Source organism: Papio anubis, chromosome 16, assembly GCF_008728515.1.
Source record: "Papio anubis isolate 15944 chromosome 16, Panubis1.0, whole genome shotgun sequence".
NCBI classification, from domain to species: domain Eukaryota; kingdom Metazoa; phylum Chordata; class Mammalia; order Primates; family Cercopithecidae; genus Papio; species Papio anubis.
Genome location: NC_044991.1, coordinates 10,197,808 through 10,216,710, shown reverse-complemented (window position 1 = coordinate 10,216,710; position 18,903 = coordinate 10,197,808). Strand labels below are relative to the sequence as shown.

Here is an 18,903-nt window from a genome sequence, read left to right as displayed (position 1 = left end):
AACTTCCTTCCTGCATTCAGCCACAGGTTCTTTTCTGGCACCAGGAAGATTGTCAGTTGGTTTGTTCATTCATTTATTGAACTAATATGTATAGGTGATGCTTATAGGTGATAAAACAACATGGACAGATAAGGTCAATATTTATAGGTGATAAAACAATAACATGGACAGATGAGGTCCCTGTCCTCACAGAATATATGCTCTAGTAGGGAAAACATAATAAATAAGTTGGACATATAATAATTTCAGGGAGTACACTATGTGAAGAAAAATACAGTGGAACAAGAGAACAGAGAGTGACGGGGTGGTGGTAATTTTAGATAGGGTGCACAGAGAAGGCCCTTTTGAAGAGACAGATGACTCTTGGACAGAAACCTAAATACTATGACAAACCATAAAAATGATCTGGAGGCCGGGCGCGGTGGCTCAAGCCTGTAATCCCAGCACTTTGGGAGGCCGAGGCGGGTGGATCACGAGGTCAGGAGATCGAGACCATCCTGGCTAACATGGTGAAACCCCGTCTCTACTAAAAATACAAAAAACTAGCCGGGCGTGGTGGCGGGCACCTGTAGTCCCAGCTACTCGGAGGCTGAGGCGGGAGAATGGCGTGAACCCGGGAGGTGGAGCTTGCAGTGAGCCGAGATCAGGCCACTGCACTCCAGCCTGGGCGACAGAGCGAGACTCCGTCTCAAAAAAAAAAAAAAAAAAAAAAATGATCTGGAGAGTGTTCCAGACATAAGAAATTGCAAGTGCAAAGGCACTGAGAAAAGGCTTGCCTTGAGAAGAAAACTAATATATAAGAAACAAGGAATCTAATGTCTTTAGCTCTTACATTGTGTGGTCACTGGGTAGACGTACTACTACAGTGACTCATTTCATCTCAATGGTCATTTGAGATACGTACTATCTCATAGATGAAGAAGCTGCATGGGTAGTAAGAGGTAGAGCCAGAGCTCAAATACAGGTTGGCCTGATATCAAAGTTTGTGTTTTTTTTCCTACTATATTACATTTATGCCACAGTCATAGTAAAAATATTAATAACTATAAATAAATAAAAATTATTCCCCACATCCTCAAAAATCTGAGGCTTACCACTCATTTTGGGTAGTTACTCCTCTCCCCCACCCCTTGATGTGACCTCCTTCTCTAATCGCGGCAAACAGATCTCAAAGTGCCAGTTACTTCAATGTCATCAGTCTCTTTCCTGAGGATCTATAAAGCAATGTGCAACCAACTCCATCATGTAAGATCTGGGCACGGCATGCACTTGCACCAGATGCCTGAACAGGGTGGAGACAAACTGGGAATGTGCTTCCTTTAGCACTTTTAGGTAGGGCCATCTGAAGACTCCCTTCTAAAGTTAAAGGCACCAAGAACAGCATTTTCCTTATTGTATTAGTTCCGCCCATTCACCGAGAAAATATGGGCAGCCTTGAATCTCATTTGCTAATCCCTGCTGGTATCACTGACGCTGACATTCTGCACCCAACTTTGTTGTACAGATTCAAAACTTAGAATAGGGTAGTCATTCTAGGGCAAACCAAAGAGACAAAAAACGGTTTTCCTTAAAATTAAATTAGGCCAGGGACAGAGGCTTGTGTCTATAATCCCAGCACTGTGGTGGGTCAAGGTGGGAGAATCACTTGAGACTTGGAGTCACAGACTACCCTGGGCAACACAGGGAGACAACATCTGGTTGTGTGTGCCTGTAGTGTGTGCTTGTTGACCCAGACTGCAGTGAGCCACCACTGTGCCACTGCACTCCAACTTGAACAAGAGTGAGCCCGTCTCAAAAAAAAAAAACCAAAATAAAACACAGAGACAGGATCTCACTCTCTTGCCCAGGCTGGAATGCAGTGGCACAGGATCACCGGAATTACAGGCGTGAGCTACTATGACAGGCCTAAAGTGGTTTTTTTGTTTTGTTTTGTTTTTTTAAAGATAGGGTCTCGGCCGGGCGCGGTGGCTCACGCCTGTAATCCTAGCACTTTGGGAGGCCGAGGTGGGCAGATCACGAGGTCAGGAGATCAAGACCATCCTGGCTAACATGGTGAAACCCCGTCTCTACTAAAAATACAAAAAATTAGCCGGGCGTGGTGGTGGACGCCTGTAGTTCCAGCTACTTGCAAGGCTGAGGCAGGAGAATGGCATGAACCCGGAAGGCAGAGCTTGCGGTGAGCTGAGAGCAAGGCTCTGTCCCAAAAAAAAAAAAAAAAAAAAGATAGGGTCTCATTCTGTCACCAGGATGGAGCACAGTGGTGCAATCACGGCTCACTGCAGCCTTGACCTCCCAGCCTTAATCGGTCCTCCCACCTCAGCCTTCTGAGTAATTGGGACTACAGGTGCACACTAGCATGCTTGGCCAATTTTGCTTTTGGGGGGTTTGTTTTTGTACAGATGACATTTCAGCATGTTGCCCAGGCTGGTCTCAAACTCCTGGACTCAAGTGATCCACTCGCCTCAACCTCCCAAACTGTTGGGATTACAGGCTTTGCTGGGATTGAGCATGAGTCACTGCACCTGGCCCTTTTCTATGGGAAGGATTAGGGAATAGAAAGGTGATTAGAAATTAGACCATACAGGTTGGGTTATAGATAGATAGATAATTAGATAGACAAATAATCTGAAGCTTATTCAAATGTTTATGTATACAGTTTTCTATGGGTAAACAAAAAAAAAAAAACAGTAAACTTCTCACCCTTAAGTCCTAAATGATATAAAATTTTAGCTATTTGACTCAAAAAGATTAAGATTTAAAAATAAAATTTAATAAAGGCTACAGCAAAATTTGTCTTCTCCGTGGAAGAATGAAATCCATAAAATTAAACTTCATGTAGTGCCTGAGCATAAAAGCTACAAATCCTGATCTTAGATGTTATTTAGCCTGAAAGTGAACACACACACACACACACACACACACACACACGAAGTTTACACTCTTGTTAGTCTCTTGTCTAGTGAATTTATTTTTGTACACCCGCTACCCTTCTTTTTTGTTTGTTTTTGTTTTTTGAGACAGGGTCTCGCTTTGTCACCCAGGTTGGATTGCAGTGATGCAACCTTGGCTCACTGCCGCCTTGACCCCCGGGCTCAAGTGATCCTCCCGCCTCAGTCCCCCAAGTAGCTGGGACCACAGGCAAGTGCCACCATGCCCAGCTGATTTTTTTGTAGAGATGAAGTTTCGCCATGTTGCCCAGGCCGCTCTTGAACTCCTGAGATAAGTGATCCACCAGCCTCAGCCTCCCAAAATGCTAGGATTTTAGGCGCGAGCCACACTGCACCTGTACCCTTCTTAACGTGAACTTAAAGTGTTTGTAATGAGCCAACCGTTGTAAGGTTTTTGAACTTCTTATAGAAAGTCAGATTCAAATACAGTTATTTAGACAAAGATGGCTTAGTATGGAAATACGCATGAGCATATTTTCCTGCCAGATTTGTGGTTAGAAAAGAAGCAAGTTTTCCTCCTAGAGTGGAAGGAAGAAAATAAAGAAAAGCAGCAAGCTATTCAAGAAGAAGGTAATATAGTGGTAGCTTTTTGTTGAGACCAGTCACCAGCCTGGAACTTTCTTTAGTAAATAATTAGATTCATCGAATAAAATGTTCAACCGAGCTTGATGCAATCTCATAGTTACAAAACACTCTTGCCAAAGAAAGTTGCAGTCTTAATATCTGTAATCGAATCATTTCCTGTTTAGGCTTGCAGGTGGGGAACCATCTGAAACTGCAGTCCTGTAAGATTAGTTACAAAGAAAACGCCTTGGTGGGAGAAGCCTTGATGATAATATTGAATAGACAGCCTAACAAGTGTGAGGATGAAGAAGGTACCCCAGGACCCTGGGACTAACCAGACTTAAAGGCATAAGTCAGGATCTGCAAGCCCACTCCCTTGGGGTGATCTGAATAAAGCTACTCTAGGGCATTCAGGTATGTGCTGAATACACTCGGGCAGTGGGCCAGGCAGATGGCTCATTCCTGCACCGACCTTCGAAGGCCTGCCAGGTTGAAAAGCTACCACTGGGGAGGCATGGCTGTGCTCTGGCAAGAACAAGAACCAGCATTTCATGTAGCATTTGGTCCTTCCCAGTTGAGGGGGATGCCTTGTGACTAGGTTAATCTCTGAGTCCACTTAGGGCTTGGGATGTATTCTCACAGCCCTTGCTCCTGCTCCATCTTGGAGTTGATTTTTATCATCATTGCCACCTCCTCTAAGTGATTCTTCCAGACCCATAGTTAGCCTTTGAGATGCCACAATTCTCCTCCCTACTCTTCCCCAGCTTGTCTTCATTCAGACCCACATGTTTAGGTTTGACTAAACTTCCATCTAGGAATAGGTAGGAGGCTAAGCAATTTAGGCTGCATTCATGTATCCTGTCATTTGCTTCACTGCATCTCCTTGGCTGTGGAAAAGGAAATTTAGGTTGATACACTCCTTAGACTTCACTGCCCTGCCCCCCTTTCCTTTTGCCCTTTCGATTTTTTTTTAATCTGATACTCAGGCTCTCCTCCCCCCTTCACACACCATTGGAGTCTCCTAAGCTATTTCTGTCAGTTTAATGATCCCCAGCTGTTGCCGCAGTTCGGGCTGTTTTCATGCCCAGGAGAAGCATAGAAGAGCCAGAGGAAAGGGGGTCTTATTTGTTGTCTCCCCTACAGTGTGTCAAACAAATCAAAATCATTTTTCTGAAACCACTACTGAGATTCCTTAGGGATGGATGTTTATACTGGGATGATTTGAAAATCAGGAGGAGGAAAAGTACATGGTAGTATCAGGGACATTTTTTAAATAGGCATTTTGTTGATAGGTTTGGTACTCTGCATCACTCAGAATTATGCTAGAAAATTGAAGTATGTGATATGGAGGAATTATTTGATCACTTTGCATTCTACTTTTAGATTTTTTTTTTTTTTGAGACGGAGTCTCACTCTGTCACCAGGTTGGAGTGCAGTGGCACAATCTCAGCTCACTGCAACCTCCTGCTCCCAGGTTCAAGCGATCCTCCTGCCTCAGCCTCCCAAGTAGCTGGGATTTACAGGCACGTGCCACCATGCCCAGCTAATTTTTGTATTTTTAGTAGAGATGGGGTTTCACCATGTAGGCCAGGATGGTCTCGATCTCCTGATCTTGTCATCTGCCTGCCTCGGCCTCCTAAAGTGCTGGGATTACAGGCGTGAGCCACCATGCCCACCTCTACTTTTAGATTTTGAGCTGGAATTTCCCTTCTACTCATGTGTATTGAAGGAGTATCTAAATTAAAAGGAGTCTGTGATAGGAAACATATGGAAATTATTTCTGAAGTATCCAGAATTTCTGAAGTATCCAATATTTCTGAAGTATCCAGAAAAGGATACTAGGATTTTAGTTCTGCTTTAACTTAATGCAGGTTTGTTTCGTAAAATTTTGTGCAAAACCTGCAGTAATGAAATGTTCCACTTGCAAATTCAACCACACAGACTTCAGGAAATACAAAGTTGCAGTACTTATAACATGAACTCTCCTACAGTTACACATACCTTTGCTTTTGAAAAAGTCTTTGCTAAACCTGGGGGATGTGGAGTGGGAAAATTCTACAGTAGTTAAATGGGCTCCTGTGTTATAATGATCTGGCTTCCCCTTTATGCGTTTGATCTTGAGAATCTTAACCCATTCCAACAAGTTTAGCTCTTTGGGAGGCTGAGGCTGGTGGATCACTTATCTCAGGAGTTCAAGAGCGGCCTGGGCAACATGGCGAAACTTCATCTCTACAAAAAAAAATCAGCTGGGCATGGTGGCACATGCCTGTGGTCCCAGCTACTTGGGGGACTGAGGCGGGAGGATCACTTGAGCCCGGGGTCATACAGTGAGCCAAGGCTGCATCACTGCAATCCAACCTGGGTGTGACAAAGCTTAGACCCTGTCTCAAAACAAAACAAACATAAAAGAAGGGTAGCGGGTGTACAAAAATAAATTCACTAGACAAGAGACTAACAAGAGTGTAAACTTCATATGTGTGTGTGTGTGTGTGTGTGTGTATCACACAGATCACTTTCAGGCTAAATAACATCTAAGGACAGGATATATGTCAACCACTATTGTGACTATAATCACCTCTCAGTGTATGCAGCCTTGGTGAGTACAGCCTTTACCACAGTACATCCCTTACCTAAAATTTACAAATTAATATCATATTTATAAGTAATCACTTATTTTGTACATGCATTGGTACTAAGTACAACATAGGTACTGAGAAGGAAAACACCACTATACATTTATATAATACTTTACAAAGCTACTTTCATACATATCTCATTTGACCCTACGAGCCAGAACTGCAGTCATTATACCCACTACTACACAATAAGAGGAATTAGTTTGGCAAGCTTAGAGCAACTTAGCCGAGTTCACCATTGGCAAGATCAAACCAAGAACCTTGGGTTCTTGACTACCAGACCACTACTGGGATATTAGCTGCCTACCACAAAAAGGCTTCTGCCCTCAAGGAATTAATCTCTGACACCTAATGCCTTGACTGGTGTTTCTCAGATGTACCAAGTTTCTTCTCAGAAAGAATCTCACCATCTCCTGATCCAACATACACTGAATCTAATCAAGATATTTATAGAAAAAGGTTATTAATATCACTGACAATGAACAGATGTGAGTTCCTTCTGAAGGCCAGAATCATTAATAAGACTGAATAAAACTGAATTAGGACAGAGTGCTCAAAATGTATCTGTCACTTTGAGATAAATACCTCATTTTGCTTATAGATATGACACTGCCCTCTAGTGCCAGGAAGCACACTAACAATCAGCAATCTCAGTAGATTAACTCACCTAATGCATATGAACCACCTACCATGTATGATTTGCTAGGCACTGTGGAGAAAAAAAGAAGAAACAAAAACTTCAACTATCACACACATACAACCATCAAAACCACATAAGCCCCTCGAGGAATCTATAAATGTAATAGAGACTATGAGAAATGAAAAACAAATCACTACAATCAGAGATAGTGTTAGTAAGCACTTTAAGAGTCTGCAGATAATATATTACTAGAGTACAAAAGGGATTAGGTAAGTGTCACAGGGCAACAGCACACAAGCAATCTGAAGGCCTTCATAAACTAGAGATGAACAACATGAGCTAAGACTAGGAGGTGGGAAATTTACAAGGTTAAGGACACAGCCAACACTCTCCAGTTTAGCTGGAGCATTAAGTTTGTGAAAGAGAATAATAGAAGGAAGACTGACTAGGGTCAGACTGTGAAGGGTCTAGAACTGTGCTATCAGATATGGCAGCCACTAGCCACACATGCTATTTAAATTTAATTGAAATCAAATAAATTAGCAGCACATGTACCAGCTACTTGGGAGGCTGAGACATCATTCAGCCCAGAGTTTGAGTCCAGCCTGGGCAACACGGTGAGACACCATCTCTTTTTTCTTTTTTTTTAATAAATTAAAAATTCAGCCAGGTGCAGTGGCTCATGCCTGTAATCCTCCCAGCATTTTGGGAGGCCAAGGCGGGCGGATCACCTGAGGTCAGGAGTTCGAGTCCAGCCTGGCTAATGTGGTGAAACCCAGTACTAAAAATACAAAAAATTAGCCAGGCATGGTGGCGGGCGCCTGTAATCCCAGCTACTCAGGAAGCTGAGGCAGGAGAATCACTTCAACCCTGGAGACAGAGGTTGCAGTGAGCCGAGAAGGTGCCACTGCACTCCAGCCTGGGCAACAAGAGCAAAAACTCTGTCTCAAAAAAACTAATAATAATTCAGCTCCTCACTGCTTTAGCCACATTTCAAATCTCAATGGGTACATCTGGCTTGTGGCTAACATATTGGGTTATATCCATATCAATACTGAATGGTGTTAGATCTTTTATAGCTCTAACATCATTCATATTGTAACAGAGGTTGTATAAAACCGCAAAACACCAATGTTTCATGATGGCTCAGTCCTCAAAAAAGATTGATGCAGATGTGATCGATGCCAAAGTCTATTAATAAGAAAAATAAAGCTATAAAACAGAAAATATTACTAAGAATTTATAATAATAAAACACAACACACAATCATTTTCACTGGGTATTGTTCAGTATTTCAGGAAGAATGATCTTTTTCCCTGGAACACCTGCTTCAGCCCAAAAGCAGGAACATCAGATATCCTTAATACTTTTATCATTTGAGGCAAAATGTTTCTCTTGTACAGTTTACAAAATGACAGCATTTTTAAAAATAATGTATATTTATTTATCTGTAGAAAAAACAATTTGAAATCTTTTTTTTTGGATGGAGACGGAGTCTCATTCTGTTGCCCAGGCTGGAGTGCAGTGGCATGAACATGGTTCACTGCAGCTTCTACCTCCTGGGTTCAAGCAATCCTCCAGCCTCAGCCTCCTGTGTAGCTGGGACCACAGGTGTGTACCACCATGCCCAGCTAATTTTTTTATTTTTCTTTCTTTTTTTTTTTTTTTTGTAGAGACAGGGTCTCACTTTGAAGCCCAGACTGGTCTCGAAATCCTGGACTAAAGTGACCCTCCCAGACTCAGCCTCCCCAAGTGTTGGGATTACAGGCAAGAGCCTCTGCACCCAGCCTATAATTTGAGTCCTTTCAAGATTCAGTCAATATACAGAATTCTAAATGTAAGGTTCTAAGCACACTATAAAATCAGCAAAGCGGCCGAGCATGGTGGCTCACTCCTGTAATCCCAGCACACTGGGAAGCCAAGGCAGGTGGATCACTTGAGGTCAGGAGTTTGAGACCAGCCTGGCCAACATGGTGAAACCCCATCTCTATTAAAAATACAAAAATTAGCCAGGTGTGGTGGTGGGCACCTGTAATCCCTGCTACTTGGGAGGCTGAGGCAAGAGAATCGCTTGAAAGCAGAGGTTGCAGTGGGCAGAGATCGCGCCACTGCACTCCAGTCTGGGCGACAAAGCAAGACTCTGTCTCAAAAAAAAAAAAAAAAAATCAGAAAAGCATACAGTTAATTGAGTAGGGTAGTTATCTACAATTACCATCCTGATCCTACTTAGCACAAGTCTGAATCTCTATTGCCTATAGGGTTTTTTGCATGTGACACAGATATTTTTAATGATCAGACTGAAAATCTGGAACATTACAATCTTCTGGATTACAAAGTCAAAGGTAGCAGCCTAAGTCCTAAGCCATACTATTCCTCTGCCTCTCAAATAATCTTCCCTTTAATGTTGCCATGGTGTTTCTTTGACATTAGTCCAGAACACTTCTAGATAATCAAAGAAAAAACAACTGCCTCTCAATCAATTCTTAAAACTATTCTCAGCCGGGCGCAGTGGCTCACGCCTATAATCCCAGCACTTTGGGAGGCCGAGGTGAGTGGATCATGAGGTCAGGAGATCAAGACCATCCTGGCTAACACGGTGAAACCCCATCTCTGCTAAAAATGCAAAAAACTAGCTGGGCGTGGTGGCAGGTGCCTGTAGTCCCAGATACTCGGAGGCTGAGGGAGAATGGTGTTAACCCAGGAGGCGGAGTCTGCAGTGAGCCGAGATCACACCACCGCACTCCAGCCTGGGCGACAGAGAGAGACTCCATCTCAAAAAAAAAAAAAAAAAAAAAACTATTCTCTCTGCAAACTGGGCACTGATAATCATTTCATCTCATCTTTGATGTGCCCATTCATTGCTGACTCCACAGGCTCAAATCATCATGTTAAAATTATTAAAATCCCAAAGAAATCTGGAAAACTCAAAAGAAATGTCTAAGTTTTCAGAAAAGTAGTATTTACATAATTATTATACATTGTATACAAATTCTGATACTAGATAATTAGGATTTCCAAGATAGGAGAAGAAAATATTGACAATTCTCTTTTATTCATATTTGACAAGATTTGGATAAAGCTCCTATTGTCGTTTTTTTCATAACCTAGAACTCTCCTGAAAGAATTTTCCTCAAATTTAAAAGTAAACTTTCCTGAAGAACTCAAACGTGTCCATTCTACTCCCAAAGGATATTTTTTTCCAGCAGTATAAGACTATGAAAGAGGCCAGGCATGGTGGCTCACGCCTGTAATCCCAGCATTTTGGGAGGACGAGGCAGGAGGAGCGCTTAAGGCCAGGAGTTCAAGACCAGCATGGCCAACATGGCAAAACCCCATCTCTACAAAAAACATAAAAATTAGCCGGGTGCAGTGGTGCATGCCTGTAGTCCCAGCTACTCGGGAGGCTGAGGCTGGAGAATCACTTGAGCCCAGGAGGTGGAGGTTGCAGTGAGCCAAGATTGAGCCACTGCACTCCAGCGTGGGCAACAGGAATGAAACCCTGTCTTTAAAAAAAAAAAAAAAAAAAAAAAGACTATGAAAGAAGGCTGTTCAAAGGCAAACTCTTTTAATATTGATAAGACCAGTCCAAATTGTTCGCCCTAAGCAAAACTAAGATGCAATACAAGTAAAAAGCCTTTCAAGTGTTATTTTATTTTAAATGATGTATCAGTGTTATAAACCTTAAAGGGTTATCTATCTACTTTCAAGTATTCAACAGACAGAAGAAACTGAGATGATCATCAATAGCTCCCATTTGTGTAGTACCTTAGGCCAGAGTACATTTTATGGATAAAACATTGAATCTGACCCACATAAAAAATAATTCCACCTTATTAAAGAAAAGTTTTTTCTTCCCTTACTCCACAATCTAGGCGTGGCTATATGAGCTCTGCATGGTGGGGAAAAAAGGAATAAGAAAGTGGAACATCCTCACCACTGTTCCATCAGGTCATGAAATGCACCCTACAGTACTATGTTCAGTTACCTATTTGTTGGGTGCTCAACAAACTTTGATATAAATCCTGGGAGAATAAACCACTCAAAGTCAAAGCTTGGATGGCTACAGAGAAATAGGACTGGGATAAAAGACAGCAGTTAAGTTTGAGAGGAAATAAAAGCATGCAAATCCCAAACAGATAAATATTCGAACCTTCCCGCAAACTGTGATAATGGGTCAGGCACACTGCTGAGTAATAGCTGTCCTTTCTTGGCTTCAAGACAATCCACGAGAGTGGCAGAATCCTGCAGGTGGGCTGATGAATCTTGATCTTCTCCTCCAGCATGCTGGAGGAGATGCGAGTCTCCAAAGGCCAATGCTGCAGTAAACCAGTCTTCCTTCCCTCTCTCCTTAAAGAGGCCATTTATTATTTGCCGAAGATCTGATTAGCCTTGCTCTTTAACTTAAAGTGGGCACTTCATTCTGTAGTGCAAAGGGTTGCAAGAACAGTTACATCCCAAGTTTACTTAGGGAGCGGGGCATTAGAAGCAGTGACAGCAGAAGGTCAGAATCAGTAACTCTACTGGCAAAACATTTCTTCCTGTCAGCACTGGGCCTAGACACAGACACCTCCCTCTTCTACCCAAATGCCAAAAAGCAGGACTGAGATGACTTCAATGTGTAGAGCTGGAAAAGGAGAGGGTTCCCTTAGAGAAAATGCTCATAGCAACCAACCAACCTCATTCACCCAAAATAGTAAACAGTTGGTTTCTCTGCTCAGAACCAAAAGGCTTCTGCCAGACAAGCAGTATCACATGACTAGGTTCCCTCTTTTCTCTCTTGCCCTCCCTCCCTTCTTGTGCAAAGTCTGCACCCAAAGTGGAGCAAGAAGCTATAACACAACACTATTTTACTTGACACATTCATTTTTAAAATGTTTAAAGTTAAGAGATAACCAAAAAGCAGAGTGGGGAGGTACCAAAGGAAAAACTCAGGAAGAATTTACTTTGAAAAAAGTCCTATCACAGCACTGATGTGGGAACCATAAACGTAATGGTTAACTGGCAAGTGTACTCAATGAATGAAAAACTAAATGGATAGACACTTCTCACCAATTTGTAAACACTTTGCTGACAAAATATTTAAAAGAAGATACAGTTCAATACCTATTTGACTCTTCCTTTAGAAAGACAATATAAGCTCTTAAGATGCTGGCTAGGGTCAGAGATAATACGTTGGCACAATAGTGGCAACCTACCACAATTTGGGATTCAAACCCTTTTCTTGTTGACCTCAGCTTACCTCACCATTTGATTTTACTTCTTGTATGTCACAGTCCCATCATTCAAATCATTAGGAAGGAAATCAGGACAGCTACACTAACAGACAACTGAAAAATCTACCCAGCCGATTATGAAAACAAAGTCCACCATGACACTCACCGGCATTTCCACCTAAACAGAAGAGGGAAAATGTTATGGCTGACAGCACAGCTGGAAGCAGATGTGCCACCATAGTCTTCTCCCTACAAGGTTTCTCACACTTGAAAGCTAAGCGAGGCATGCAGCGTAGAGGCACAAAAATGAAAACCTCTATGCGGATCAATTTGCTCCACTAGGAAACTAGGTAAAGTATAAGAATCAAAAGTGTCATGATCATCTGCCATGACCTCTACTCACAGGGCCAACTGGGGGTGCTTTGAGAGTAAAATCACTGATGCTTGTCCATCCCATGCACTGTAAACTGCTCAATAAATATTTATAAAGTGGAAAGAAAAGAAAAAGGAAAATGAAAGAGAAAAAATTTACATGAGAAACCCTTAATTTAAGCAACACCTTTTCCAGCAAGAGCATGTGGAAATTATTATTTGGCTACTGTCAGAATATAAATACCAGCAATAAATGATTTGTCATCAACGATGAGGAACAATTGGGACTCCCAGACATTACTAAGGAGGATGGAAAACGATAACGCTATGCAGAAAAACAATTTGGGAGTTTCTTGTAAGGTTAAATTTACACTTACCATAAAACCCAGTAATCCTATTCCTGAGTATTTACCTAAGAGAAGTGAAAACATACATCCACATAAAGAGCTGTACACTGTCTTCGGATAACAGTTGTTTAGGTCTCAGTTCTGTGCCTGATATAAATTGTCTACCTTGTTTCACCTAAGAAGAGTGTCTTTGGAAATGGGAATTTAGAGTTGCCTAGCTAGCAACTTTTCAGGGGAATGAAGCAGGTAATAGTCTAAAGTGGGAAAGAGAAACTATTTGAAAGCTGGCAAATGAAAGATCTTAGATTTCTGTCTGTCTCTATGCCTATATGGTTTATACGTGATATTTCACTACCAAAATATATTAAAGAGCTCTTATCTATTGGCTTAGAGAAAGTAAGCGCTTTTCTATTCTCTCTAAAATAAAAATAACTCAAATGCCTTTTAGTTCATGTGACTTTAGTAATAAAAGGAGTTATTATTTTATATTAATTGTAATTAACATCATTAAAACTACTAGGTTAAAAAAAAGAACTCTATGTGAATATTCATAGCAGCTTTATTTGTAATTGCCAAAATGTTCTTCAACTTGTGAATGGAATAAAAAATTATGTACAGGCCAGATGCGGTAGCTCATGCCTGTAATGAGTCTTAAAAAAGTTTGGGAGGCCAAGGCAGGAGGACCACTTGAGCCCAGGAGTTTGAGACCAACCAGGGCAATATACTGACACCTCTTCTCTACAAAATCCTTAAAAAATTAGCCAGGCATAGTGGTGTGCACCTGTAATCCCAGCTACTCAGGAGGCTGAGGTAGGAGTATCACTCAAGCCCAGGGGGCGAAGGTTGCAGTGAGCTGAGATCATGCCACTGCACTCCAGCCTGGGTAACAGAGCCAGACTCTGTCTCAAAAAAGAAAAAAAAAAAAATTATGATATACCCATATAACAGAATACTACTTCAGCAATGTTTAAAAAACTCAATAAACTATTGTTACAGGAAACAACACTGATGAACCTCAAAAGCATTATTATGCTAAAAGAAGCCACAAGGCTTCAAGGCAAAACAAGGGCCAGAAATCAGATCAGTGATTGCCAAGGGCTGGGAAACAGGGAAGGAGAGACTCTACAAAAAGGCATGATGGAATTTTGGGGGGGTGATGGAAATATTCTATATATCTTGATAAAAGGTGGTGGTTTACCTTTTAGCAAAACTCACTGAACTGTACCCCTAAAAAAGAGTGACTATTACTGCATATAAACTGATCTCAATTTTTTTTTTTTTTAAAGCAGATTACAAGACACTATGCATAGTTAAGAGTACAGGCTTGGCAAAGCACAGTAGCTCATGCCTGTAATCCCAGCACTTTGGGAGGCTGAGGTGAGAGGATTGCTTGAGCCCAGGAGTTCAAGACCAGCCTGAGCAACACAGTGAGACACTGTCTCTACTAAAAATAAAAATTAAACAAATGCTTTAGAGAAATACACCATCTTGCCAGGTGTGGTGGCTCATGCCTGTAATCCAGCACTTTCAGAGGCTGAGGTAGCCAGATCACCTAAGGTTGGGAGTTCGAGACCAGCCTGACCAACATGGTGACACCCGGTCTCTACTAAAAATATAAAAGTTAGCTGGGCTTGGTGGCACCCGCCTGTAATCCCAGCTACTCAGGAGGCTGAAGCAGGAGAATCGCTTGAACCCAGGAAGAAAAGGTTATGCTGAGCTGAGATCGTGCCACTGCACTCCAGACTGGACGACAGAGCAAAACTCTGTCTCAAAAAAAAAAAAAAAAGTACACCATCCCTACTAAAAATTTAAAAAAAAAAAAAATTAGCCAGGTGTGGTGCTGTTCGCTTGGACTCCCAGTTACTCAGAGGCTGAGGCAGAAGAATCACTTGAACCTGGGAGGTGGAGGTTGCAGTGAACTGAGATCATACCACTGCACTCCAGCCCGAGTGACAGAGTGAGACCGTGTCTCCAAAAAAAAAAAAAAAAAAGTACAGGCTCTAGGCCAGGCACGGTGGCTCATGCCTGTAATCCCAGCACTTTGGGAGGCCGAGGTGGGTGGATCACGTGAAGCCAAGAGTTCAAGACCAGCCTGGCTAACATGGTGAAACTCCGCCTCCACTAAAAATACAAAAATTAGCCAGGTGTGGTGACACATGCCTGTAATCCCAGCTACTCGGGAGGTTGAGGCTGGAGAATTGCTTGAACCTGGGAGGTGGAAGTTGCAGTGAGCCAAGATTGCACCACTGTACTCCAGCCTGGGCCACAGAGTGAGTGAGACTCTGTCTCAGAAAAAATAATAATAATAATAATAAGGCTCTAGAGCTAGATTGCCTGGGTTCAAATTTTGGCTCTACCACTTACCAGCTGTTGTGACCTTGAGATACTTAACATCTCTATGCCTCCATTTCCTCATCTGTCAAATAAAAGTAACAGTTTCACCTCGGATCCGTAATACATAAATTTTAAGTAAAGGACTTAAAACAGTGCCCATTCTACAAGCACTCAGTAAATCTAAGCTGTTATCATCACACAATTATGTAACACATACATATACATGTTTCTATATACGCACAGGAGACAGTGGAAGCACAGTCACCATCTGGGTGGTTGGAACAGAACGATCTATTTTCTCTTTCTCCCTTTTGTTTATCTGTAACTTCTACATTTTCTACATTAAATAACTACTGTCTTTATAATAAGCCAAAAACCTTTTTCTCAAAAAAGGGCACTAGGCTGAGTCACGAGTCCTGGTTTCCAGCAATATTGCTAATCTCTATAAAGGAGTGGCTGCAGTAGATAAGGTGTCCTCTATCTCTAAAATGGAATGGTTCTCTAAGATTTACGGTGGGATTTGGCAAAGGTACATCCTTTGTTTTGTTTCATTTTTCTGTCAATACTTACTGTCTGCCTATCAAGTACTAGGCATTGTGGACACAAAAAGATGAAACACCTGCCCAAATTCAGTTGACAATACAGGCTGTTCAAGAAACTGAGACAGGCTTGTACCTATTTATACAATCCCTTGGCATGATAAGTGCTCTGATGAGGACACAGAACAGGGGACCTTGCTGGGGCTGGAGAGTTAGAGAAGGCTTCCAGGAGGAGAAACAGCACCTGCACTGAAATCTAAAATCATTTTTGTTTAAGTCAAACCAAAAAGATGGGAAGGGCATTCCAATCAAAGGCAGAGGAATGCACAAAGGCAGAAGTTATGAAAATAACAATTACTTGAGAGATGGAGAATAGAGAGAAAGAGAAACAGAGAAAGGTCATTTTGACAGCAGTGTGGAAACAAGGAGGGACAAAGGCAGCAGCAGAGAGGCTGGAGAGGAAGAGGAAAGTAATCTTCAGAAATCACATAGGTCAGGCTGGCTCACGCCTGTAATCCCAGCACTTTAGGAGGCCGAAACAGGCAGATCACGAGGTCAGGAGTTCGAGACCAGTCTGACCAACATGGTAAAACCCTATCTCTATTAAAAATACAAAAATTAGCCAGACGTGGTAGTGCACACCTGTAATCCCAGCTACTCAGGAGGCTGAGGCAGGAGAATCACTTGAACCTGGGAGGCAGAGGTTGCAGTGAGCTGAGATCGCATCACTGCACTCCAGCCTGGGCGACAAAGAGAGACACCGCCTCAAAGAAAAAAAAAAAAGAGAAATCACATGGGGTAGTAAATCTTTTCTTCTTATCTAAAAGGCTACATATGCCATAAACAAACCTGATACATATTAGTTTAAGATGCACTTTTGCCGGGCACAAAAACCCAGCACCTGTAAACCCAGCACTTTGGGAGGCCAAGGCTGGTGGACTGGTTGAGCTCAGGAGTTGGGAGACCAGCCTGGGCAACATGGCAAAACTCAGCCTCTACAAAAAAATATTTTTAAAACATTAGATGGGTGTAGTGGCGCATGCCTGTAGTCCCAACTACTCGGTAGGCTGAGGTGGGAGGACTGCTTGAGCCTGAGAGGTGGAGGTTGCAGTAAGCCAAGATCGCAGCACTGCACTCCGGCACTTGGGTGACAGAGTAAGATCCTGTCTCAAAAAACAGAATGCACTTTACTATATTTACAAATATAGCATATACTTACAAAAATTTAGCAAACAAAATGTCAGCACACTTCCATTTTCCTCATGTATATATGAGGGGTGTACAATTAACATATACACTTATATATAAAAATATTATATGTATTTATATATTAAAATATATATTTATATATCAAAATGCATATTATATATTTATATATTAAAATACATTATATATTTATAGATATTAAAATATATAAATATATATTTTTTCTGAGGCAGGGTCTCACTCTGTAGCTCAGGATGGAGTGCAGTGGCATGATCATGGCTCACTGCAGCCCTGATCTCCTGGGCTCGGACGATCCTCTCACCTCAGCCTCCCAAGTAGCTGGGACTAAGGTACAATCTACCATGCTCAGCTGATTTTTGCATTTTTTATAGAGATGAGGTTTCACCATGTTGCGCAGGTTGGTCTTGAACTCCTGGGCTCAAGAGATCCACCCACCTCAGCCTCCCAAAGTGGTAGGATTATAAGCAGGAGCCACTGTCCCTAGCCTCATTCAATAAATATTTATTGAGTATGTGTCATGCATATGGTAGGTGCTGAGGGAGAAGAGAGACACAGACAGTAAACAAATGAACCATCAAAGCACCCAAGACAACCAACCAGATATCTTTTTGTCTGGCCAAGACCTGTGAAAGTCTCTACCTCTCAGGAGCAGGCCACAGGCAGGATGATATAGTGGCTGGGAATTTGCACTTGAAATCAGACAGACCTTTGTTCAAATTTTGGCTCTTACCACCTGTTGCCAACTCTAATTTTGAGTAAGTTACTTAATCCTCTCTGAGCTTTCATTTCCTTACCTGAAAATAAAGATAATATCACCAAATTCATATGGTTTTAGGGTGAATTTAATCTATCAATCAATAATCAGTGTGTTGGGTATACAGTATTTTCAGCCAATCGTCTCTTTTAAGTTTTAATTTTCCACTTTTAGAACAGACCATGATGTCCCAAAACATAGACAAAGATATTCACAGGGTAGGAAAAAAAGGGAAAGAAAGGTATAAAAATGATCTGTTTAACATTTCTAAATTCACATCTTAGTGAATTCACAACTGTTTTTCTCATAAAGATACCATGCTTGGAACTTACATTCCTTTAGGATTTCTCAAACTGTTAACATCTTGCCTACATTACATGACCTAGTAAATTAAATAAAATCTATCACCCAAAATAGGGAACCAGTCACAATCTCTCCCAGGATTCCTTGTTCTGATTCTCTGACTAATACTGAGTCATTTAAAGAACACAGACAACACAGAGCACTGATAAGCAGTCTGAACACAAAACTGAAGAGCAAAGGTGCCAGAGCACACTATGGACTGACCACAGACTACAAGCAGAACTTTCTGAAACAGAAAAACCAAGATAAAAGGAGAGTTTCCTAACTGGCTGTACCTTTGAGTAATTATGCCTTCCAAGAGAAAAGAAGCACAGAAATTAACGTATTTCTCAAGCCAAAAGAAATCTTTCTTAAAATTTTAATACCTCCTTGTTTTATCTGTGAAAAAAAAATTTTTTTAACCAAATTTTAAAACTGCTTCCTCCCTATAATTACATCCTCAAAAATGTTTTAACTATCTCTTAAAATGTTTGTTACAAATGACTCTGAAAGCAACACTGGTCATTTAAAGATTTTGAAGGCATACATGAAACACAAAAAGAAAATGTCTTTTCTGTGACCGGATACCTTAAGGGTCAAACTGCTTTTACTTAAACTTTCCCCATAAATTTCCCTTTGTATTAAAACCAGGTGTGACACTTCAGGCCAAATACAAGAATTTAAGAAGCAGAGAAAACCTGGACACAATTTTCAAGTAGTCCATGTTTTTGTTTTTGTTTTTTTTGAGACCGAGTCTCACTGTGTTGCCCAGGCTGAAGTAAAATGGTGCAATCTTGGTTCACTGCAACCTGTGCCTCCAGGGTTCAAGCAATTCTCCTGCCTCAGCCTCCCTAGTAGCTGGGATTACAGGTGCTTGCCACTACACCCAGCTAATTTTTTGTATTTTCAGTAGAGATGGGGTTTCACCATGTTGGCCAGGCTGCTCTCAAACTCCTGACCTTGTGATCTGCCCACCTTGGCCTCCCA

At 41.6% G+C, this 18,903-nt stretch overlaps 1 protein-coding gene across 8 annotated transcripts in view; it reads right to left on the bottom strand.

Moving 5' to 3' along the window:
• MRTFA (myocardin related transcription factor A) overlaps positions 1–18,903 on the bottom strand; it is a 218,653-nt gene that overhangs the window by 67,756 nt on the left and 131,994 nt on the right. Inside the window, exon 1 of one of the 8 annotated variants that reach the window (XM_009217365.4) lies at positions 10,939–13,273. The exons of the other annotated variants lie outside the window; for them this stretch is intronic. Coding sequence (XP_009215629.1) covers positions 10,939–11,149 — 211 coding nt within the window. The 5' untranslated portion in view covers positions 11,150–13,273. Of the gene's footprint in view, positions 1–10,938; positions 13,274–18,903 lie in introns of those variants that run through there. 8 annotated transcript variants of the gene reach the window in all.